Source organism: Lissotriton helveticus, chromosome 2_1 (genome assembly GCF_964261635.1).
Source record: "Lissotriton helveticus chromosome 2_1, aLisHel1.1, whole genome shotgun sequence".
Classification (NCBI taxonomy): Eukaryota; Metazoa; Chordata; class Amphibia; order Caudata; family Salamandridae; genus Lissotriton; species Lissotriton helveticus.
Window position 1 is genome coordinate 1,182,905,086 of NC_136059.1, and position 25,534 is coordinate 1,182,930,619.

The following is a 25,534-nucleotide window of genomic DNA, read 5'->3' on the forward strand; positions in this document are numbered from 1 at the left end:
CCTCCCGACGACATTGACCTCCCAAGCAGGATTCTGTGAAAGACTAAGAGGAGAGACAGACAGCTAGGAGATGGAACTCAGTAATCTTAAGGATTTCATTGGCACCCAATAGAACCTCTGGGTTCTGGGGTAGGTAACAGGATGGGTTGTGACTATGCCCCAGCTACCAGGATCCAGCTGGAGAACTGAAAAGCATTGAGCTAATTTCATCTTCAAACCTTGCCAGTGAACATGGCTTGCTGCTGAAAGAAGTGTTTGAACCAAGTATCTGAAGCCACTGATGGTAACTGCAGGAACACAGAGCAAGAAGGTAAAACAACTAAAGTACTTCTTAATGGGACCCAATTCCTGGGCTGGGGGAGCCAGGGAAAGGAAAAACACCTTCTTATTGTAAATCATTCCACGTGTGTGGAAGATGCCTTAGACCACAAGGTAGTGACTTGTGTCTCTTATGATTGTAAGCGAACCATAGCACTAGTATTCTTGACAATAGAGAACTCTTGAACAGAAGTTGGTATAGACCCCTCTGGTAATGATTTTGGAGCAATCACGACTGAAAGAGCCAAGAAAGCCAGGTTGCAAATGGTAATTTTGACTCAAATGTGATTCTAATATTGGCCCCTTTCTGCCATCAGAATTGCAAAAGGCCATTATGCAGTACTTAAGATGGCTGAAGAGAGGAGTGCACAAGGTTTGGACAGTTCATTATGTAGTCTAAAAGTACTTTGGCAACATTATTCTCAAAACGTGGATCTTAGCTTTGAAACATGGTTTTCATTGTTGACTGGCTGGGTCCTCCATCGTCACACAAATTGATTTCTGAACTAGTGTTAATAGAGAACTCATAGGCTTTGTAGCAGTGCAGGGTTCCAACCATTTGGCTCAAACACTGCAATTACAATTACTGCACCTCAATGGCCCAAACATCTAGTATTCTTAAGACATTGCTGTCTCTAGGACATTCATCTGATGAAACCTGAGAGTTCTGTTCCAAGGAGAGACCTGTGGGGACAGTAGGTATGAACAGCTCATTGTCATAGTGGGTGTCCACTGGGATGCTCCCTTCATAAATTGGGGAGAGAGTGGGTTAGAATGGAGGGAGGTAGTCTGCTCCTTTATCAGCTGTGTCCATGGGATTCATGGTTCTCACCCATTCTCTGATATGTTTAATACTTAATCAGCCATGGATTAACCTCTTCGCTGCGGGGTGTTTCCCCCCCCGCTGTGCGGGGGGCCACGCGCGGTGCCGCTGTGCTTGTGACGAGCTCAGCTCGTCATGAGGCACAGTGCAGCTGCACTCATCCGTCACAACCACACCCATTTTTCGAACGTTCAGCACAGCGGAGTAATTGTACCCGCGTGCAAGTTCCAACGGCCGTGACGAGCTCAGCTCGTCATGAGTGAAGCTGCACTGTGCCTCATGACGAGCTGAGCTCGTCATGAGCATAGAAGAGGTTAAGCATCACTACTAGATGTTCTTATGGTAGTATATCATACTCTGTGCATATTCATTTACTAAAAGAGATCAGGGGGGCATAGCAAAGGGTGTGTGTCTGCTTTCTGCGCCCTAGGGTACTTTAGTAATAGAGAAGGGGCAGTAAATGCCTGTGCAAGGCCTTCTGTAATACAGATCGTACTGGTGCATGTATAGCACAGCTTGATCTTAAAGGGGCATTTCTTCAAATGACATGGGTTTATGGCCCCATGCAAAGGAAGGGGCATGTTTCCCCTGAAAGTGCACCATGCCATATTATAGACGTGGGCCCAGAGGCAAAGGAGCTGTTAGTAAGTGCACCCGCCAGTCGCCCTTTGAAGAGAGAAACTGCAGTTCACTTTGTATTCTTAGTGTTCTAGTACTGTTTTACTGTCAAAGATGTCAAAGTGTCATCCTGTCTATTTGTAACCCTACTTAGGAGAACATGAACCATGCGTGGAAACTAATGTCCAGGTCTGGTGGGTTAGTTGAATAATGTGTCGACTGTAGGGGCCTGTGTTTGACCTCATGATCACAGGTCCAAATCCCAGCTGGTACATTCAGCCTTTAATCCTTCTGAGGCTAATAAAATGAGCAGCATTGAGTTGGGTAACATCTATTATTCAGCACAAGATACCTACGAGTGAACATGCGCTTTACAAATGCACATGGAATGTTATGATGTGTTCTTAGAATTCGGGGATCACTAGAGGGTTATTAATTAAACCTGATGTGTTCGGTACAATAGAAAGTGTTTATTTTGTAGAGCTTCATTACAAACTGTAAGGAGGAAGTGAGATGAGCGAGTGTAGATAGAGCCAGATGCAATTTTGAGAGGAGAAATAAAAGTAATCATACTGCTGAAGGAGCTCCCAGACTTGTATTAAAAAAGAAAACACAAGCATTTGTACAAGCATTTTATTGAAACACAATGCGCGGATTCACAAATGGACTGTATACAAAAAATGCCAAAAAAATGTATATTCCACTTATATTTTTTTTATCAATAAAAAGTTTTACTAAATCAAAAAAAAAGAAACACAATGTATTTTTTCCAGTGATTCTTTGTCAAAAGTGGACATTAAGTAACATTAACGTTTTCCTAATTAGGATCTTGTAAAACGTTCAACTAGGAACACGCAGCGCAGTAAATACCCTTTACTCCAGGCATCAACCAGACTGTAATGGACATATGAATTTAGCTGCCATCCATTTTACATATTCACAGAAATCTGCCCAGAACAGTGGTCCAGCACTAATATTAGCAATAATAGGATGCTCGTGAGAGGAGATAAAATGGATGACGTCGAGAAAGTACTTTTTGATCACTGCCGAGTACCCTTCGGTACCACTGTCAGATTGTGCGCTACACAAGTTTGCAATATAAGTGCTAAATAACAATCAATGACACTTACATATTGACACATTTTGTTACATGCCGTTTGAATCAGTGCTATTCGTAGTTAAACATTAGAACTGACAAACAAAGGTTGTTCCAAATGTGAGCATGACTACTAATAGAAAAATGTTTTGTGAATTGGGATCAGAGGGCTTGTTGCATAATAACGTTGCTATGGGCACGTGTAACTCACTTTCGTAACAGCGTTTATTTCTAGAATTTAGGAGTAAGCCATAAGAATCGCAAAAATAAGTTACATTAAAAATGACCAGATTCAGAATTATGTTGCTGTAACTTACTCTTGGAGTACTGTTGGCATACTCCTGAATTCCAGGAGTAAGCCTGTAGTAAGCCATGAGTATCCTTGGAATTCAATTATAAACCAGGTGTACTACTAGAGTAATATCTACTCGTAGCACAATCTTTGTAACTCGTTCCCAAAAGGTTTGTGAATCTTGTACCAAACTATACGGTTTGGTGCGTTTTATTACTTAAATGGAAAATCTATTGCCACCATTGTGGTCGGCATTAGCTTTAGAAGTCACCCAGCATCCTATGTATGCCATTCATGCAATGCATTGTGCCGCTAACATTTGAAGAAATAGTCCGTGGGACCCCCGCTCCCCAAAGTTCATGCATTGCAACACTGATGCATTTAGTTTTAGGTCTTGCAGAATGCAAGACAAGCGATTTATATTCCAAATGTTCACTTTTTTCTTGCACATGAGTAGTACTAGTACTCCTATGAAGATGTGCAATGGTCTAACCATGATCTGGGCAAATATCGGGGTTAAATTATGTGACTGGTAAATATTAATTGTTGAGGATGTGGTATTTGCTGAGACAGCTGCTTGCACTCGATTCCAAGCATCGGAACTGCGAATAGGGCTTACTTAACACATGTGTAGCTTTTTCTGTTATATTTCCGCATAATTAAGTTACATTTTACCTAAGAAAATTATGCAGGCAAAATCTCTGGAGTGTAAAAGCAGCACCAGAGTTGTATTCTTGTAAAGGAGGCAAATTTATGTGTGTGCTCGAAATTGGATTTTTGCTCAAATTGTGATCATGGCATTAGAATTTAGTTCACTGTTGATGAACATTAAGGTACCACAGTTCAATTGAACTTCCTCCTCATCTAGAACATGCGTATTTTAAGCCCGCCTCTTCTTTTGCTTCCTCAGAGGCTTGAGGTCAGGCACGGCCATTGCCAGGTTTTGGTCACCTCTCCCCAAGCTGTTGAACCCTTGGTTCTGTGGCCTGTATGAATGTGGATGTCTCTCATCTACTGCATCTGGTGACGTTTCGGTTACTACACCAGTGGGTTCCACGAACATGACCTCGGTTGCACTGTCAGTAGAAAATTGCCTCAAGCCGGCGGGTGGTGTGAAAGTTTGCAAGAGTCCAGCAGAGCCTGGTCCTGTCAGGCTACCTTCAGTTACTCCCTTCCTGACTCCTGCAGGTACTGTGACTGCAAGAACTTCTCCCGTGTCTTGGGCTGGTGTGACACCAGGCGCGGCGCTTGACGTCTCTCCCCGTTTGTTGAGGTTGGACCCTGCTTGGCCCATTGGAACAGCTGCTTGTTCATCTAGACTGATTTCAGCCTCAGCTGCAGGACGCGCTGCCCCTTGCAACAGTGGTGGTAATACTGATAATCCTGGAAATGCAGACATTCCTGGTAATACTGGGTATGCTGGTAAAACAGACCCATAGTGTGGCATAATCACTCCAGCGAAGACCTGTGGCACAAGTGGCTGAAAGGAAATGAGAAAAGTGTTAGTAATGATCGAACACAGTGATAAATTGAAAGCAATATAATAGCTTATATAGAGGACCGCTAGGATTATGCAGCAGTACAGGACTAAATTGTGCAGCAGGTAAATAAATTATGTGGCACAAAAGAGCTAATTGTGTGGCATTATTTTGTGGCTGAATTATCTTGATGTTCTTTCATTCTAATACCAAAGGGAGCCCAAATGAAATGCAAAACAACATAAGTTTCTTAAGAGCGAAAAGGAAAATCATTCATTAGATCTTTCTATCTATATTGGTTTTTCACCCACACTTAATGAGTTAATTTTGTATGGAAAACGAATATACTGTCACTAATATATTGACACTGCCCTTGTAATTCCAAGAGTCAAATATAGTGAGTTACAGGAAGTGTGCAAGTGAAGTCTTGCTTTCTGCTGAGCATAGCATGCTGCATTCAGCAAAATATATGTGTACATGCAGTTGCACTCAGCAGAAAATAGGCCCCACTGAGCTTTATGTGTAGCGGCCGTCCTGCCGCTGAACCAGCACCACCTCACGACAAGGGGGCAACGGAACTCGGAGGAATTTGAGCTCGCAATGTGGGGCGCAGGTAACGGATTGAGGATAATGACGCTTGGCAGAGATTACGAGAGCATCCATTTGTGGGAACATTCGGCACTGCAACATCCATAAGGCAACGCACAGCCTCATTCAGTGCGTCCAATCAATGGAGTGCGATAGACATTTAAGGAAGTTGCAGCCCTTAATGCTCTTTTGGACTGCTACGCCCCTGAGGAAGAGAAATGTCTTGAAACGCGTTGGGCTGCTGTCAACTGCTAATTATTTGTGAACTGAATTGTCCGTACCAATAAATGCATTGTTGGGGACAAGCATACCTGCGCTGGCGTGCAGTTTACTGTTGGACACTCCCCACTGAGCTTTATGTGTAGCGGCCGTCCTGCCGCTGAACCAGCACCATTTCACAACAAGGGGGCCACCGAACTCGGAGGAATTATTTGAGCTCGTAATGTGGGGCGCAGGTAACGGATTGAGGATAATGGCGCTCGGCAGAGATGACGTGCGCATCCATTTGTGGGAACATTCGGCACTGCAACATCCATAAGGCAACACACAGCCTCATTCAGAGCGTCCAACCAATGGAGTGCGATAGACATTTAAGGAAGTTGCAGCCCTTAATGCTCTTTTGGACTGCTACGCCCCTGAGGAAGAGAAATGTCTTGAAACGCGTTGGGCTGCTGTCAACTGCTAATTATTTGTGAGCTGAATTGTCCGTACAAATAAATGCATTGTTGGGGACAAGCATACCTGCGCTGGCGTGCGGTTTACTGTTGGACACTCCCCACTGAGCTTTATGTGTAGCGGCCGTCCTGCCGCTGAACCAGCACCATTTCACAACAAGGGGGCCACCGAACTCGGAGGAATTTGAGCTCGCAATGTGGGGCGCAGGTAACGGATTGAGGATAATGACGCTTGGCAGAGATGACAAGAGCAACCATTTGTGGGAACATTCGGCAATGCAACATCCATAAGGCAACGCACAGCCTCATTCAGAGCGTCCAATCAATGGAGTGCGATAGACATTTAAGGAAGTTTGCAGCCCTTAATGCTCTTTTGGACTGCTACTCCCCTGAGGAAGAGAAATGTCTTGAAACGCGTTGGGCTGCTGTCAACTGCTAATTATTTGTGAACTGAATTGTCCGTACCAATAAATGCATTGTTGGGGACAAGCATACCTGCGCTGGCGTGCGGTTTACTGTTGGACACTCCCCACTGAGCTTTATGTGTAGCGGCCGTCCTGCCACTGAACCAGCACCATTTCACAACAAGGGGGCCACCGAACTCGGAGGAATTATTTGAGCTCGCAATGTGGGGCGCAGGTAACGGATTGAGGATAATGACGCTCGGCAGAGATGTCGTGCGCATCCATTTGTGGGAACATTCGGCACTGCAACATTCATAAGGCAACGCACAGCCTCATTCAGAGCGTCCAACCAATGGAGTGCGATAGACATTTAAGGAAGTTGCAGCCCGTCATGCTCTTTTGGACTGCCACGCCCCTGAGGAAGAGAAATGTCTTGAAACGCGTTGGGCTGCTGTCAACTGCTAATTATTTGTGAGCTGAATTGTCCGTACCAATAAAGGCCTTGTTGGGGACAAGCATACCTGCGCTGGCGTGCGGTTTACTGTTGGACACTCCCCACTGAGCTATATATATAAATATATACACACACACACACATCCCTCAAGTGCTTAAATATGGTTTTATGGGAAAGTTGCTGTTTATCAAAGATAGTTACCATTTCCTCTGAGCTCAATAGCATCCCCTAAAAGAGAAACAAGAGAATAAATTAGTTGGTGGTAATCGCGTGTAAAGTGCAGGTGGTTAAAGCAGACTTCTGATTCCCTTCAGAACAACATATCCTTTTAGAATGTGCACTTTTGGCATACAAAAAAACTACACATGAATCACATTTGTTGTCACAATATGTTTAAACGTGATCTTCATAGACAATGAATGCCATGACATTGGCCATGGGTGAATATTTGGGGAACTGTGCTATAGATCCCTGGATTTGTTTTAACCAACCCCGCATCTATTCGCTGTGAAGAATGGATAATCATGTCATGTATTAGGGAGACACAAAAATATTGTCGGGTGTATCTATCACCTACGGCACATCTGTAACACCCTATAATTTGGGGGGTAAATATAAGTCAGGGGTGTAGCTACCATTGGTTCATCAGGGGCACCAGGGCCCAGAGTCCACTGAACCCTGATGATTGTTATATTTTATTATTCCAACAGAAGGTAAAATTGATATTTTCCTTGCTTGCACCAGGGCCCATGGCATTCTCACTACATTTTATATTTATTGCACGTGTGATTAGTTTTTTAACTACAACTTCTGAAGCAGGTATTGTACATGTATAGAATGCAGTGACTATCATACATAAGCAGGTATGGCATCAAAAGCGAACACGCGACAGATGAAGGTTAGAGTTCCACTGGCTGTGTTTGATTGTCTGATGAGACAGTTAAAAGTTTATGTGACATCAATTTTCAGAGGAGTGGGAGTAAGAAACTAGTGAGAAAGCAGAACATGTTCGCAAATTAACGATTTAATCAGCTGAGATTCTTGTTTTTAGGAATATACAGAGGAGTCTGCTAATAAAAACACATTTTAGCAAAGTCAATAGGTCTGAATTTTTGTTAACTAAAAGGTATGGTAATGGATGTGGGACTTAGTGTGTGTTGAACTAAAACTGTCATAAAAATCGTACAATGAAACCACATCATGGGCTACAAAACTATGGAAGCTAGTTGTAGGGCCCTCTGAACAGATTGCATTATCAGAGGTACCATGTATCTGCAAGGAACAGTATACAGAAATGGACTTGGACATTAAGGCCCAGACTTACTAAGGCTGTGTGCCAGATCTAGAATGACACAGATCGATGCAAAGTGGCACAAAATGGTAGAAGTGATTTATTTTCTTGCACTATAGGTGTTTCACACTGGTGAGATGACCTTTTCGCAGCACCAAATTCTCTTTGCGCAGCTTCGCATCAAGGGGTGTTACTGGTGGTGGATCAGCGCAAACTTCCATACGTTTTGATGCAGAGCCCCATCAACTAAAGCAGTCCACCATCTGCCGAATTACGACTTTCAAAGTTTTACCATGGTGGACTGCCGCCTGCACAAGGGAATAGTCCTTCTCAGGCAGTGGCGGAGCTGTGCCACAATGTAACATGCTCAGCGGGACTGATGCAGTAGCCCACCTAGCATATTACGAGTTCCTGCACCGCCAGCCATTTTATAGCAGTAGCCCACCATGAAAATGCTGGCGGTGCAGAAACAAATGGGTCCCCAAAGGACCCCTATACCCTCCGCCATGGGGATGCATTCAGGAGGGGCACAACATGTGCTCCCTGTATGCTTGCACCCCCAGTTCATGTCACCGCCCATGCAGTGGCGGAACATTTTTGCTGTTCCCATTGCGGTACCTGTTTTTCTTGCACCGACGTGGGAAAGGCAAAAGATTGTCCAACTTATGTGAGTTTAACTAATAAGGCAGGCGGTCCTTGTGCATCTTTGGTGTGCCAGCGCAACTGTGTCTCTTTGGAGAGCCGGTGCAGCTGTGCCAAAGACGTCATCAGCCTCTAAGATTATTTTTAACATTCCTAAGAATATTGGCAAATGTAATATCCTGAGGCAATGCCATTTACAAAAACTTTAACGTTTTGCCTACTCATTTCAGGTTCAGATGTTTTTATTTTTCTGAGGATTGTTGGAAAAAATAATATGCCTAGTCTATATAATGGCTCCTATTATGTCGAAGGGGAATAAGGACAATGTCAAGATGGCTGCCATCATAACAACAGAAACCTTTCTTCTGGTTTCATATTTGAAATGTCCAATCAGCTCAAACCACGTTCATTCAACATAAACCCCTCACATTACCTTTGAATTTCCTTAACGCCTGTACTCATAAGGACCAATATCTTATTTTCATAATGGCATCGGTTTGAACGCAAACCTGTTTTTTTACTTTTTGAATGCTTACAGTCAAATCACTCTCTGCATTACTCAAGGAACCAACAGCCAGATTCATCAAGCGAAATGCGCTCGCAAAAGGGCCAGATTCTGAGAATCTGTCCCTTTGCGAGTGCAATTTTTGCATTTGGAATTCATCATCCAAAATGCAAAAATCGCTAATAAAGAATTCGCAAATATGCGAGGATTAGCATTTAAGGAATCTCTATTAGAGATTCCTTAAATGCTATTTATGAAACATTTAAAAATAGCGAATTCCCAATTTAGGACCGCTATTTACCACGAAGTCAAACCTCGTGGTAAATAGCGAAAACTTAGAAAAATGCATTTTAATGCATTTTTCTAAGTTGCATGTTACACACACACATGTCCTTTGGACATGTGTGTGCACAACATCAGTGTAAATTCACATTTCAGGGGTGCTACAGGGTGTCCTTTGGACACCCCTGCACCCTTGAAATCGCATCCTTATTTGCCTTTAGGCCCATAGGAATGAATGGGGAGTTATTCCTTATTTGCGATTAGCAATTTGCTAATCGCAAATAAGGAATGTGTAGGAATCGCAATTTATTTAGCAATTCCTACATGAATCCCGTTTTGCAAGTCCTTAATAGCGATTCCTTATGAATCGCTATTAACGACTCGCAAAACGGCCCTTTCATGAATCTGGCCGCAAGACTCTTTACATCTCCTATCATAGTTTCGAGGATGGAAAATTCCAATAGGCTGGCTCATCACGTGCATTGACGCCCCACATTAAATTTTCTATCAAATATCTTACCTGTTGTCCCATTTGTGTTATTATCAGTGGGAAAAGCTGTAAAATAAATTATATATTAATGCATCATTGGGGTTGCACATTTGGAAGATATGAAAATGTAGCTATCGGTTATATATGAAATACAATTATACTTTTCATAAGCCAATGGTATATTTAAATCCTACAGTTATGAAACCATTTTGATAATTTTCATGTACCCATTGTGTCATTGCAAAGTGTAGGAAAATGCCTGTGTTTGCATGGTCACCTCCATTATGTTGCTACATTTTGTTCCTTTTTTGACTCTGTTCACAGGGGCACTGCTGTCCTATGCACAATGCATATGACCTGACTAGAAAAAAGATCATGTTGACTTTGATATACTCAAAATTGGCACATTTAATTTACTTACAAGGTCTCTAGTATATGGCACCAAGTGTACCCAGAGCCTGTGAGTTAAATGCCACTAGTGGACTGCAGCACTCATTGTGTCACCACTAAAGTGACAATGCAAATACTTGACTGTAAACCTGCTACCAGTAACTTGGTTGTGCAGTTTAAACTGCAAATTCAACCAGACAAAATAACGTCTTTTGACAGGCTTAGTCAATTTAAATATTAATAAATCACCCTAATGAGGCCATAAATGTCCATAATGCAGGATGCATAATATGTAAAAATTAAACACATACAAGTTTAATGCTAAATATTTCCTTACAGTGACAATGCCATAAAAGTTAATTTCACTGTACCCTGATTAGGTGTTCCATAGGGAAAGCATTGGGATACTTTATTAAAACTAATAAAGTTAGCTCTCCCTCAGAAGCAGATAAAGAGTTAATTCTTGGACTTTTTAAAATGTTTATTACAAATGCAATTCATTGGTAAAGTCGGATTTGTAACAAACATTCTACAAAAGATACTTTTGATAAATTACCCTTAGCATGCCTAAAACCTCTAGAAGTCTATTTGCCTGTGCTACTAACTGTCATCCAGGAGCTAATTAGCTCACACTGGAGCCCATCTCCCTTTCATCTAACTAGTCAGCCAGGCACTGATAGCACTGGGAGAGGAGCTGCCCCCAGAAGCAGTTTTGAGGTATCCCAGGTTGGGGGCTGGACGCTCATATTCTTGGCCAGACCTCTAGTATTGGCACAGGAGTTCTGAACAAGGGAAGAAAGGTTATGCCATGTTGGATTCAGGTAGAGATGGGCAATGTGGGATTGTTTGCAATAGGGCACTTGGGAACTGCTGCATAAGTGGGCAGGGTTACGTCTAGGAACTTTTTCCTTATTGGCAAGAAGGGGCTAGTAGTCACTCCCACCCACAGGTAAGTGCCAGGAATAAATGTGGCACCCCTGGACAGCCAACACTGAAAATACTGCACCTTTGAAAGGCAGAAGGCGGCTTGCATTTAATATTGTGACCAGTGCGAAGAAACCCAAGGGTTGGACCTGCTCCAACCTGTACTGCGGACTAAGAGGAAGACTCCAAGTATCATTTGGCTGAACTCCTGTTAAACGGCAGGAACACAAAAACTGCAAGAAGCCCACTTTCCAGGATGAGCCAGCTGAGCAGTTTCAACTGGACCTGCCCCATACCCTTTTTGTGGCTTCTGATGGAGTGAGTCCTGACCCCCAAGTTCTGTTCCCGAGGTCCTTGATAGCTTGGCTGGGGTTAGAGTGTATGCCCCTGCCCATACTGCAAAATCTGGGACTTAAATACATTTTGCCAACTTTACACTGAAGAAACTATAGAGATTGGCTTCACCGTTGCCTCCACAGCTCCCAAAGTTGAATTACCAGCCGGCCTCATTTTTCTGGTTTGTCCCACTGAAGGAAATAGGGACTTCAGTAAATGTTTTTAAGTCTGAATGTAGAGGACCTTGAGGGACCAATGTCACGGAGCCTCTGACATTGAGGCCTTCTTGGGAATGGACTTCAGACTTTGCCAGATAGAAGTTCTCCCACCTTTGTCAATGACTAGGACCTTGTGCTTCAGCAACCCGCCATTGTTGAGGTCTGCTTCAGATTCAGCTTGCCCCGCCGAGACTCGTCGACAACTAATTTTTCTTCATGAAAGTTTCTAAGTCAGAATGTAAATTTCCTACAGAGATGAACACTATCCCTGTATCTGACCAGCGATCCATCGTGTTCAGCCTTAACTTTTTATTTGACCTGGTCTGGCATGACCAGATGACCCCAGCTGTGCTTTATGGTGCTCTTTTTTTATTTAAAACTTTGAATATTCATCTCTCCGATACTCTTTATTTTTGTGTCATTTTGTTCATCAAGTTATTCTCTACTTTTATAAATTTCAGTGGGTTTTTATTATGTTGTGCTATCAACTTTATAACTGTTTTGCTACTTCCAAGAGGTTTACATATTTTTTAAAGTTAAGCCTGTTTGATGTGTGCCATACCTACGACGAGTTAAACTCAGGTGTGAATTACTGAAAACTTCAATAGACTGAACATAAATAGTGACATATTGCTTGTGGTGGACCAGCAACCATTCCAACTAAAAATCCAGCCTCTCACTCAGTTGTTTTGGACACAGAGGAATATTGTAAATACTTCTGAACACAACAAAAGCATATGCACTACTTAAATTAAAATTGTGCAGGATTACCAGGTACTCAATACGCACCCTCATTCTTCATTGCACACCTTGGAATGGGGAATAACATACTAATAGCATATGTTACTCCCTAATCCTAGATGTGGAAGCAGCACTTGATCTGACCGAAGTTTTAGGTTATGCAATTTTTGCTCAGGCTGTAAAGTCGAGTTTGGACACTTCGGTATTAAAGCACCAATGTGAATCTTGTACAAAGTGGCAAATAAGTGGTCTGTTTATGACTGACATAAATTACAAAAAGAAAAGAGGGACTTGCTTACATGATGGGGGTGGGGAAACATTGGATGGTGGACTGTCATTTCTCCCACATTCATCGGAAGGGCTTGTGGGTATGGCATGACTCCTGGTTGTTGGTTACCCTGTGAAAGAAGAAAACATCTTAGAGACATATTTGTCAACCTAACTTAACCTTACAGGAAATGTATGTTGTCATTCATTCATGTAGTTACTTTGCTTTGCTTGTAAGTATATTTATCTTTTTATGTTTCCAATGTTTTATATAGCATTACGCATGTTGCTTTGAGGCCACTTAACCTGAATGTTGTTTTTAAGATACATCTGGATGAGATTGATAAGGAGTCCGGAGATGTATTCAAGAAACCTGAGTTGCAAAATGTGATACTTCAGTGTTATATTCTGGATTAAATTGAGTTATCCCATCAATGGCCTTCAGTGTTGGTTTGTTATGTGTAATGGTTGTGAAGGAATAGTAAGAAAATAGCTAAAGATTGGTCATCACAAAGAGTTGTGAATCCCGTTTTTTGGAGTGGTATGACCCTCTTCCGGTTTGACTCGGCTACCCTAGCTCTACATCACAGTTCTCAGTAAACTGCTTATTCATAGAGTTCCATTGAAAATGTTCAATTCTTAGGGGTATGATTGATCCCCTCAGAAAGCCCTGAAGGGCTTTCTATATGATAAGGGACCTGAACAACAGAGAACAACCTGTAGCTGCCCCTTTCCTTTTCAGAAGTGTGCTCAACATGCAAAACCAGTAAGGAATACTTTGGGAAAAGGTATACAAACTCTTTGGAAAGAAACCTTCCTTTTCTGGCTATAATAGTTTATTTCCTGAAAAGCATCAAATGTAGATCTTCTGAAGGATGTCACCTTAATTAACCACAATTACTACAAGCAGGTTTTCCTTAAATAAAATTCCTTAGCTTAGTGAGCATTTCCAATTTTGCACAAGGGTCAACTAAAGCTAAAGGTAAGCCACTGGGTGTGTGTGTATATGTTTGTGTGTGTTACTTTCACATGTGTTTCTCCATAGTATGTCTTCTTAGGAATGGTTTGTGAAAATAACTGTTCAAAATATCAACCTATAAGAATATCGACTGTAGAACACTTAACCATTCATCAATGTCTAGAATGGGAGAGAAAAACCCACATATATAGGCAGCAATAGATAAACTGTTTCAGAGCAGAAATTAAAAGCAGTCCTAGCCCTTTGAACACCTTTACTAGACATGGATTGTATGATGAGCTAGAGTATTTGCTTTAGTAGAGCAGAAGCACAAAAATGTGATTAGGAGAAGAGGACAAATGGGAGTCCACTAAATCATTATATAATACATGGGATTCTGCAATCAGTTGTCTCTAATCGCTTTTTAATGGGTGACTTGTGATGCACCCAGTCGCGGCTTATAAAGTAAAGACATCAAAACTCGACTGTAATAACTTCTCGTAGGCAAGTTCCGATGTCACACTGCCTACTGCCAAAGCCAGAACTCAGGTGAAAGGCAGGTCACGGAGCAGCTGTTTAAAGTAACAAAAATCAAATTTTGCTTTTCTTTATTCTGCTCTATTTCTCTAGCTTAAAGTGCCCAACAGAAAGAACATGATTATTTTTTGCATTCCCTAAATAATTATAGAACATTACAATTTTTCGGCATGTTTCTACACTTTGTGAACTACTGGTTCTTTTTTTTTTTTTTTTTAAGTGACCTGAATAAAACAGCTTCTAATAGTTTTTTGCAACAAGTATTTAACAGGTACTTGAAGTGCTTAATTTAGCATTAGAGGTTCTATTTGTATTCTTCTTGTTTGCAAATACGCTTTCTTTTTCATAAGAAAGATCTACACACCAAGGTTGTAAGTGATTTGTGGGAAAGTTGATGGTGTGACCATGTATTGTATGGGATAAAGTACCCCCTGCAATACATGATAAGGGTATTGCAAGTCACCTCAAAGTTCCATAATCTTATAAAGCCACTCGGCCTTTGGCCATGTTCCTCTATATAGTTATAGGACTCCTTGTGGCTTGCAATATCCTTCAATATGGCAGGGGGTACTTTACTCTTATATTATTAGGGATATCAAGCAAACCACTGAGCTGCTCTATTGCTAGTTCTTTTTTAAAAATGTTCACATTAAATACACAACAGTTTTGTTTTATTTAAAATAAAAACTGTGGTCATGCCCTGCCACATGCCTGAAGGAAGACATCCTGCAATGTGTGTTCTTGTTCCCATACATTCCTTACTTGGACTTATTAAAATTACGAGTTGAGTAGGAGCTTTCCAGACCCTCGTAGTTTTCCTCACAAACAACTCTGATTATCACGCCACTTTTAATTCCTGTCCCAGCAGAAAACTTGTATTTCTATATAGATCAAACCTGACAAATTTTACCAGATGAAAAGGCGTGATGAATACCAAGACGTGCATTATGGTGGGTGTTAGACCTGGCATCTTTGGCGTGGTTTCCCCCTATCTTTTTGCCTCTACCTCCTGTATTTTTGATGCTGTGCTGGATTTAGTTTTGCTGGTTTAGATGCTTTGGACACTCCACCACTGCTGATCAGTGTCAGAGTGTAAGTGCTCCCTGTGTAAATTGCTATTCTGATTGGATATACATGTTTGGCATGTTTGTATCACCATGAAGTCCCTAGTAAAGTGCACTGGGTGTGTCAGGGCTGGTGATGACAAATGCTACTAGTGGGCCTGCAGCACTGATTGTGCCACCCACAGGAGTAGCTCTAAAATGGTGTCTCAGGTCTGCCACTGCAGTGCCTATGGGCAGTTTAGAACTGCCATGTCCTCCTGGCCAGTGTCCCCACTGACCAGGCCTAACCCTTCCCTTTTTGTGCACATCAGCCACCCCTATGGAAGGCCCAAGGTACCCCCCTGGGCAGGGTGCAGTGTATGTGAAAGGTAGAGCATGTACTGGTGCAGGTAACATGTTCTGGTAGTGAATTACAGCCATTTTCGTTTTTCACTATTGTAAGGCTATCTTGCTCCATAGATTAACATGGGGGATGCTGGCTACAGTGGTTAACAGCATTTCTTCCCATAGGAACAAGATAGGACATAAGTATCTAGTATCCCTGAACTCAGAATTTAATAACACATCTTTTAGGAAAGGTTGTTTTTAAATCCTGGGTTTGAGAACAGCACTTTTAGAGAGTTGCTGTTCTCATGTCTAACCCTTCTGTGTGCCTGGGCCTGTTTGTGTGTTGACTGTCTGGTTTGTGAGTGACAGGGGCTGGGGAATTCCCCAGCAGGATGGATGAGTCAGCACTAGGCTGAATGACTGCAGTTGCAACTGGAGTGCTGGTAGGAGTTAGCACCTGGGCTGAATAGGGCTGTGCCTGCCTACCACAATGCTGGCTCCACCCCCCTGCTGGGCGGCTGAGGACCCTGCCCCTCACTCAGAAAGGAAAGATGCAGCCAGCAAAACAAAGTGCTCAGGATCCACCCAGAACTGGTTCAGACCGGGCTCAGGGCCCACATGCACCAAAAGAACAAAGACTTTAGGGGTATAAGTACAGGACCCCTGACAACAGAAAATTAGATCATCCTGAAAATCAAGAAGGAACCTCTGCCAAGGAGAAAGCTGAAACTGAAGAAGGAAGATTGTCCTGCTGTTGCTCTGCTGGACTGACCTGTTGCTTTTCTGCCAAGGAGAGGGGAAGGACTTTGCTGTTGAGCTGTGTCCCCTGTCTTGAAGGAATCTCCAAGGGCCTGAGAAGAGCTGGCTCCCTGTTTTGAAGTCCCAGGAACAAAAGGACTTCACCCCCAGCTTCCCTGAACTCTGCTGAGAGAGTTCTGTCCTTCCTAAAGTGCTTGATCCAGTTGTGGGGCCTCTGGAAGTTGTACCTGAGCTGGGAAGCTTGAAACTAAGCTTGAGTGACTTTTGAAACTGAAAAGTGTCGCATCGCTCACTTGCGGAGCGCATCCCCGACAGTGCGAGAAGTTTCCCGCCGCTACGGAGGTCGAGATCGTCGCAGCGCCTGACGCCGCTGCCAGAGACGTCGCATCCTTCGTTTGCGGGAGAATCGAACATCGCTGCGAGTCTCGTCGCAGAGCCTGTCGTCGCTGGGTGAGAACGCCGCACCGCTTGCTTGCGGACCGCATCACGTCGCTGCGAGCATCGTCGCAGAACCATCACATCGAGGAGCTGCGAGAGAGAGGATCACCGCTGGACCGCGCATCGTCACCCCGGAGATCGTCGCAGCCCCTTCGAGATCGTCGCATCGTGCCTTTGCCAGAACAGACTTCCTACGGAACCTACGCACCGGAATCCATACAAGTGGCCTTCCTCCCTATACAGACCGGATTCATCGCAACACGCCCGCTGCTGCAGCGGGGCTGTCGCATCGCCTCCCCAGGGTCTCAGGAGCAATGCATCGCTTGTTTTCCACCGCACCAGCTTCTGCTTTTGGAACTTTGTTGCAACTAAAATGTACTGTGAGTAAACGTGACGCAACTGTGAACTTTTCACGCATCAGTAGAGAATTCTATCGCAACGTAGAGAATTCTATCGCAACCTAAAGAATTTTAACGCAACCTTAAGAACTCTTTTTGAAACCATATTCTTGAACTGTGTATGTTGGATTTTTGTCGTTTTGGTCTTGTGTAGTTTAGATTAAAAATACCTTTATTTTTCTAAACTGTTGTGGAGTCAGGTTGTGGTGTTTTCACTGTGTTACTGTGAGTGTTGGTACAAATACTTTACGCATTGCCTCTGGTTAGCCTAGACTGCTTGTGCCAAGCTACCTAGAGGGTGAGCAGGGGTTATCTCAGAGGGTCATCTCCTTGCCCTGACTAGAAGCAAGGGTCCCTATTTGGACGGTGGTACCTACCTCTGCCAACTAGAGACCCCCAGATCTAACATTGGTGGTCAGGCGGTGGGATTTGAACTTGTATTTGTACTTGACCCACAGTAATTGGTGTACATCACTAGTGAGTGCAGATCACTACGCCACCGCATACTACTGGTTTTTGATTTTTCTATTTTTGAGTAACTCTTCCAAGCATCATGTCTTTGAATGGGAAAGCACCCAGTAAGGAGGCGGAAGTAGAATTGGAGTTTGCCATTGGAGATTTGTATTCATACAAAGTTGAGCAACTTAGGAAATTCTGCCTTGAGTTTGAGTGCCCCATAAAGAGCGCCTACAGAAAGGAGGAGCTGCAGAGAATCTTGAAGGCCCATTGGGAGGCACAAGAGGGAGATGATGATGTAAATGGGGGGAATGGTTTTCAAGTCAAAGATCTGCCAGTGGGCAGAGTAGGCTCAGGAGCTGGCAGCAACCACTCCGGTAGGGGCCTCACCCCAGAAGAGTTACAAGAAAATCAGAGAATGAGAGAATATGACTTGGAAGTCATGAAAATGAAACTGAGGCAATTGGAATTGGAGAAAGAAAGGGCAGCGGAAGACAAGAGAGAGGCTCGTGCCCTAGAGGAAAAGAAATTGCTTTTGGCTCATGAGTTGAGCATGAAAGAACTGGATCTTAAAGCCAAGGAGGTGGATGCCAGTTCAAATAGTGGCAGCGCGCAGCCAGTGCATGGGGGTAAAGTATATATTCCCAAGGACCTGGTACAGAATTACCATAGGGGTGAGGATATTTATGCCTGGTTCACTTCGTATGAAATTGCATTGAAGATGAATGGTGTGCCTGATCAGCATTGGGGGGCGGGCCTGTAGAAACATTTTGAGGTTTCTGGGAGGAGTGCTCTAGAGCCCTTAGAATTAGCAGGTGCCATGACCTACCCCAATATGAAGGAGGCCTTATGTCTCAGGTATGGCCTTACCCCAGAGCAGTACAGACTGCAGTTTAGGAACTCCAAGAAGAGAGAGTCTGAGACTTGGATGGAGTGTGTGAATTTGTACTCGCGTGCACTGGAAGGTTGGATGAAGGGCAGTAAAGTAACTGATTTTAAGGGGTTGTTGCATTTAATCAGTTGGGAGCACTTGAGTAGTCTATGTGTTCCAGAGCTGCGCCAGCATCTTTTAGACAGCAAGCTGACAGACCCCATTGAGCTTGCTAAGGAGGCGGACCGCTGGACCAGTACCAGGGTCCACAGAGGAATTGTGGGTACCACAGCCAAAGGTGGGCAGGGTCCCCAGCAGAAGAGTGGGGGGGACAAGGGTAATCAAAAGGAGTTCTCAGAAGGGCCCCACAATAGTTCCCAGGGAAAGTAATCCCAACCCCCCAAACCTAAACAGCCATGGCCCTCTAAGGGCAGGCGGGACAATAAAGACAACAGGGGCCCACCTACCTGCTATCACTGCAATGAGGTGGGCCACATAGCTCCAAAATGTCCCAAGAAGAAGCAAGCACCCACTGGTGCCCCCGCCCCAGCGTTAGCTAGTGTAGCTTTGGGAGGGGATTTGGTTTCTAGTGATTGGGGGGAGCTAGCAGTTATGACCCTTGTCTCTCTAGGAGACCAAGAGGTGGTCCAGGAAACCTTACTGCCCTCTAACACTAAGAAATATGGGCAGAAGGTGACCATCAATGGGAGGGAGATTGAGGCTCTGAGAGACACAGGAGCCAGCGTGACATCCGTGAGGTGTCAGTGGGTGTCTGAAGAGCAAATCATCCCGGGTGTACTCCGCCCTGTAGTGGCAGCTGACAGTTCAGTGCGCTTCAGCAAGCTGGCACGTGTTCCCTTTGAATGGGGGGGAGTCTCTGGTCTTTTGGAGGTAGTTGTCAGTGATGCCTTGCCTGTAGACTGTCTGTTAGGTAACGACCTGGAGAGTTCTCCATGGAAGGATGTAGAACACAGAACTCACTTGGAGATGTTGGGTTTGCCTGCGTGGATCTGTGTGTCCACACGTGCTATGACAGCCAGTAGGGGGGAGTCAGCAGAACTGGAGCCTGAAACAGTGGCCCAGAGACCTGCCAGGAGAGGAAGAGGCAGGGGGCGCGGGAAACCAGCCCCAGCCGTTCCCACGGTCCAGGAGGAAGCAGAACCTGAGGGGGATGCCCTGGAACCTACAGGGGAACAGGTAGCCGAACTGGGAGACTTGCCTGAGCTGACCCATTGGCAGCAGGATGGTGGTCCCTCCAGGGAGGAATTCTGCAAGGCGCAGAAGGAGTGCCCTTCCCTCATTGGTCTGCGGCAACAGGCTGTAGATCAGGCAGCAGGTGGAGCAGCCAGAGATCACTTCATCTACTGGGAAGATGACTTGTTATATAGCGAGCCTAAGTTTGCTGAGCCCGGTGCAGCCCGTGTGCTGGTGGTACCCGAGCGCTTCAGAAACTTCCTAATGGGTCTGGCTCATGACGTGCCTCTTGCAGGACATCTGGGGCAAGACAAGACCCTAAACCGGCTTGTCACCCACTTCCACTGGCCCCAGATGAGAAAGCACGTTGGTTCCTTTTGAAGATCTTGCCAAACCTGTCAAGCCAGTGGCAAGACTGGAACAAAGTTGAAGGCACCCCTTCAACCCTTCCCAGTAGTGAGCACCCCTTTCGAGCGGGTGGGCATAGACATTGTAGGGCCCCTGGACCCCAAGACAGCCTTAGGCAACAGGTTCATCCTGGTCTTGGTGGACCATGCCACCCGGTACCCGGAAGCAGTCCCTCTCAGGACAGTCACAGCACCCGTGGTGGGCCGTGCATTGATGGGGATCTTTTCCCGTGTGGGGTTCCCCAGAGAGGTGGTCTCCGACCGAGGTACCAACTTCATCTCTAAGTACATGAAGTCTCTGTTGGAGGAGTGTGGGGTAACTTATAAGTTCACCACTCCTTACCACCCTCAAGGAAATGGGTTGGTTGAAAGGTTCAACCGGACCCTGAAAGGTATGATTATGGGCCTAGCGGAGCCCATGAGACGCAAGTGGGACGTCTTGTTACCATGCCTGTTGTTTTCCTACAGGGAGGTGCCTCAGAAGTCCTTAGGGTTCAGTCCCTTTGAACTCCTGTATGGCCACCCTGTTAGAGGACCTCTCTCACTGGTGAAGGAGGGTTGGGAAAAGTCCCGTGGGAAAACCCCCCAGGATGTGTTCAGCTATGTGCTGGCCATCCGCAACCAGACACAACGCTTCAGGAAGCTCGCTCAGGCGAACCTGGAAGCAAGCCAGGAAGAAAAGAAAAGATGGTACGACCAGAATACCACTCTGGTCGAATTTCAACCTGGGCAGGAAGTGTGGGTGATGGCGCCAGTGGAGCCTTGTGCGCTCCAAGACAAGTGGACTGGGCCATATGAGGTGGTGGAAAGGAAGAGTGAGGTAACCTACCTGGTTAACCTGAAGACTCCCAGGCAGCCCCTGAGAGTCTTGCATGTGAACCGCCTCAAACCACACTTTAAGAGGTCTGAAGTAACCATGCTCCTGGCTACAGATGCAGGAATGGAAGAGGATAGTGATCCTCTCCCTGACCTCCTGGCAGTTAAGGAGCAAGATGGGTCAGTGGATGGTGTGGTCCTCTCGCCCACCCTGACCCCAGAGCAGCAGAGTGACTGTCGCCAAGTGTTGGGTCAGTTCTCCTCCCTGTTCTCCCTGACCCCAGGAGTCACCAACTGGTGCGTCCATGATGTGGACACTGGAGACAGTCTGCCTGTGAAATTTTACAGGGTAGCTGACAAGGTCAGGGCCAGCATCAAGGAAGAGGTTTCCAAGATGTTGGCGCTAGGGGTGATTGAGCCCTCCAGCAGCCCCTGGGCTAGCCCAGTGGTCTTGGTACCCAAGAAAGCTGCTACCCCCGGTGGCCCTCCAGAACTCCGGTTTTGCGTGGACTACCGTGGGCTCAATGCGGTCACGAAGACTGACGCACACCCCATCCCCAGAGCTGATGAGCTCGTGGATGGGTTAGGAGCTGCCCAGTACCTCAGTACATTTGATTTGACTTCAGAGTACTGGCAGATTGCCCTAACTGATGGGGCCAAAGAGGGGTCTGCATTTTCAACGCCAGAGGGGCACTTCCAGTTCCGTGTCATGCCCTTTGGGTTGAAGAATGCCCCTGCCACATTCCAGAGACTGGTTAACCAGGTACTGACCGGGCTGGAGGAATTCAGCGCCGCATACCTGGATGACATTGCTGTGTTCAGCTCCACGTGGGAGGAACACCTGCAACACCTCTGCGAAGTGTTGAAGGCTCTGCAAAGGGCAGGCCTCACTATCAAGGCCAGCAAGTGCCAGATAGGGCAGGGATCTGTGGTGTATTTGGGACACCAGGTGGGGAGCGGCCAGGTGGCGCCCCTGCAGGCCAAGATTGATACCATTCTGGCTTGGGAGCCCCCCAAGACCCAGACAGAGGTGAGGGCCTTTTTAGGACTCACCGGGTATTACCGACGGTTTGTCAAGGGATATGGCACCATTGTCGCCCCCTTGACAGAACTCACTTCCAAGAAGTTGCCCAAAAGAGATGACTGGACTGACGCCTGCCAAACTGCTTTTGAAACCCTGAAAACTGCTATGTGCACAGCGCCGGTGCTCAAGGCACCTGACTTTTCCAGTGAGTTCATAGTTCAGACAGACGCTTCAGAGCATGGTGTGGGAGCAGTACTCTCACAAATCACTGAGGAGGGAGGAGACCAGCCGGTAGCCTTCATTAGCAGGAGACTACTCCCCAGGGAACAGAGGTGGAGTGCGATTGAGAGAGAAGCATTTGCTGTGGTCTGGGCTCTGAAAAAGTTGAGGCCCTACCTGTTTGGGACTCACTTCCGTGTTCAGACCGACCACAGGCCCCTCAGATGGTTAATGCAGATGAGGGGTGAGAATCCAAAGCTGTTGAGGTGGTCCATCTCCCCACAGGGAATGGACTTTACGGTATAACACCGCCCTGGTACAGAACACGCCAACGCTGATGGTCTGTCCAGGTTTTTCCGCCTTAGTGAAGAGAACTCCCAAGAGGGTGGGTAGTTCTCCCCACTTTCAGCTGGAGGGGACGCGTGTTAGACCTGGCATCTTTGGCGTGGTTTCCCCCTATCTTTTTGCCTCTACCTCCTGTATTTTTGATGCTGTGCTGGATTTCGTTTTGCTGGTTTAGATGCTTTGGACACTCTGCCACTGCTGATCAGTGTCAGAGTGTAAGTGCTCCCTGTGTAAATTGCTATTCTGATTGGATATACATGTTTGGCATGTTTGTATCACCATGAAGTCCCTAGTAAAGTGCACTGGGTGTGCCAGGGCTTGTGATGACAAATGCTACTAGTGGGCCTGCAGCACTGATTGTGCCACCCACAGGAGTAGCTCTAAAATGGAGCCGCAGCGTGAGGGTGTAAGGGGGCTGTGATATCGGAGCAGCAAAAAGGACCGGACATTTGTGGGGAGAAGTCTTGGGGCTTGTAGGAGTCGTGCAAGTCCATCAAGGCGGACTCCAAGCCCCAGGATCCTCGAGCAGCACCACCTGGCCCGGGAGCAAGCCGCGCCCACATCTCTCTCCCTATAAAACCGTGGGGAGGCGCCAGGGAGAAGCCCGGGACAAGGGCGGGCCCTCTGTGGCCCTCAGCGGCCTGAGGAGACTGGACTGGGCCAGGGACTCTGGTCCAGATGAACTAGCCCCACTCATTCTATTTTAATTTCCTCAAAAGTAAGACTTTTTTATAACCTGGTGTTTTTAATTTTTATTTACATCTTCTTGTGTTTTACGTATTTTTTATTGCCATATAGATATATTTTGGCCCTTTTAGAGATACATGATGTCTAAATCCAAAAATGATAAAACTGTTACAGGGCAGAGTGTCATTGATAATTATATGGTCAAAAAGGTTTCCCTGATCAACAGTGAACGCAGGGCTTCACTAGGGAAAGGGAGCACAACACCGAGCACAACACCGAGCCTGGCTGACCAGCTGCCACTTGCTGACCAGCTGTTGACCGCGGGCGTTGTAATGGAAGCTAATAATGACAGCTTAATTAGTAGAGAGCTCCCAAATTTAATTGTGGTAAGGGCTGAGGTACATTCAGAACACATTGAGCAACATGATATATCTAATGAGGAGAGAGATGATGTTCCTCCTGCTGTAAGGCCGGTAAGGATGTGTAGGAAAATACTACCGAAAAAAGGGGGGAAGTCAAATAGAGCTGGAGGAGGGACTAACCCGAAATCTAATACCGGCCCTGGAAATAACCCCTTTGTGTTTACGGGGGACAAGGATGACAGTACTAACGTTAATATTAATCTTGAACTATTCACCACCCTCATTAGAAACCTGGAGTCCAAATTGGAGTCAAAGTTAGAGGAGGCACTTAGACCCCTGGTGGACAGAATCAACACCTTGGTCAAAGAAGTGGACAGGCTCGGCGGCCTGTTCTCTACCCAACAAAGGGTAAGGGTTGGACGGAGTGACCAACCAGAGGAAGTCAGGGTGACATCTGCTACACAGGGGAAAAAGCAGCAGAATAAAAGTAATGCTGATGTAGCATCTAGCATCGTGAGCAGCAGGGCTCTAGCTCCATTAGTTATTCAACCTCAGCCAAAAAACTCAAATTTGCAGTCGCAACTAAAACCAAATATTAGCAACAAAGTTGATCCTAGATACCACAGAAAAAACCATTATCTTAATTTACCACCAGACTGCGCTCCCTTTGTGGTGGTTTTGACTAATGTCCCACCAGTTGGTACACATCCTGCTTCACCATATGGAGAGTCACACACCTCTCTTAAAAACATAACAGTGTCATGGCTACATAAAAACTGCGGTTTTCCCACTGAGTACTCAGACCAGGTAATGGCAGTCAGGAGGGTGAATTGGGTGGGACCATCAAAAAAAGTGGGTAGTGGGGATTGCATTACGGTGAACTTCAAACACCCCCAACATGTGGCTACTATCTTACTGAGAGCATCTGCTTTAATATACAATGAGGAGAGTATATGTGTACGACCACTAGGGTATTTTTATGCCCACCTGTGTAGTAAACCCCCCAACAAAGACTTATGGCACCCCTGTATGATACTCAGACACCGCCTAATAATATGCGATTTATGTATAATGTTGCCAACTCAGGTGGAGCGGGAAATGCTGTTAACATGCTTAATAGACATAATGATAGTGGTCAACCCCAGCATGGATTTCATGTCAACACACACAACAGATACAAGCCTTTATCGGGTCTGGAAATGTGTGACTGACATGAAATACCTGTGGGTTCGGGTATGACAAACCCTGAGGTTTGCATGCCCATTGCCAACTCACAGGATAGAAGTGGACCCAGGAATGTTATTTCATGGAATGTTGCAGGGCTGGCTGCAAAGATGGCAGATGAAAACTGGGTCACTTATATTAAGCAATTTAATGTGATCTGTCTCCAAGAAACATGGGATGTGGAGTGTGATTTGTTCTTAGAAGGCTATAAGGCTTTCTACGTACCTGCCATACCATCAACCAGAGGCAGGCCTAAGGGTGGCTTAGTGATTTTTGTTTCTATTTTGATTACTTCATCAACCCTTAGTATTGATGCGTATCAAGTTTGTATGCAGGGCGTAGTATTGAAGGGAAAGAATAATAGGGTTGGTCTGGTTAATTTTTACAATGCTATTATGGGATCTGCAGCATCTAATCAAGTGGCTGTATTGCATGATTTTATTATCACTTCTATGAAGGATTACAGTCATAACTTAACCCTTTAAGTGCTGCCGTCGGCCAACGGTCGTCACGGGCACTACCTCCCCAGTGCTGCGTGCGACCGTTGGACGTCCAGTTCAGCACTGGATAATGGACAGCGCAGCACTGGGGAGGTATGTGTACAAGCTCCTAAGGTG

At 45.4% G+C, this 25,534-nt stretch overlaps 1 protein-coding gene across 2 annotated transcripts in view; it reads right to left on the reverse strand.

The window, feature by feature from the left end:
• Positions 1-2,390: 2,390 nt before the first annotated feature.
• AMTN (amelotin) overlaps positions 2,391-25,534 on the reverse strand; it is a 49,084-nt gene continuing 25,940 nt past the window's right edge. For both annotated transcript variants that reach the window (XM_078677469.1, XM_078677468.1), the window contains exons 7-10: positions 12,864-12,962; positions 9,986-10,021; positions 6,947-6,973; positions 2,391-4,627 (exon numbers count right to left, since the gene is read on the reverse strand). In XM_078677469.1, the coding sequence (XP_078533595.1) occupies positions 4,028-4,627; positions 6,947-6,973; positions 9,986-10,021; positions 12,864-12,962 (762 nt within the window). In that variant the 3' untranslated portion in view covers positions 2,391-4,027. The remainder of the gene's footprint in view (positions 4,628-6,946; positions 6,974-9,985; positions 10,022-12,863; positions 12,963-25,534) is intronic.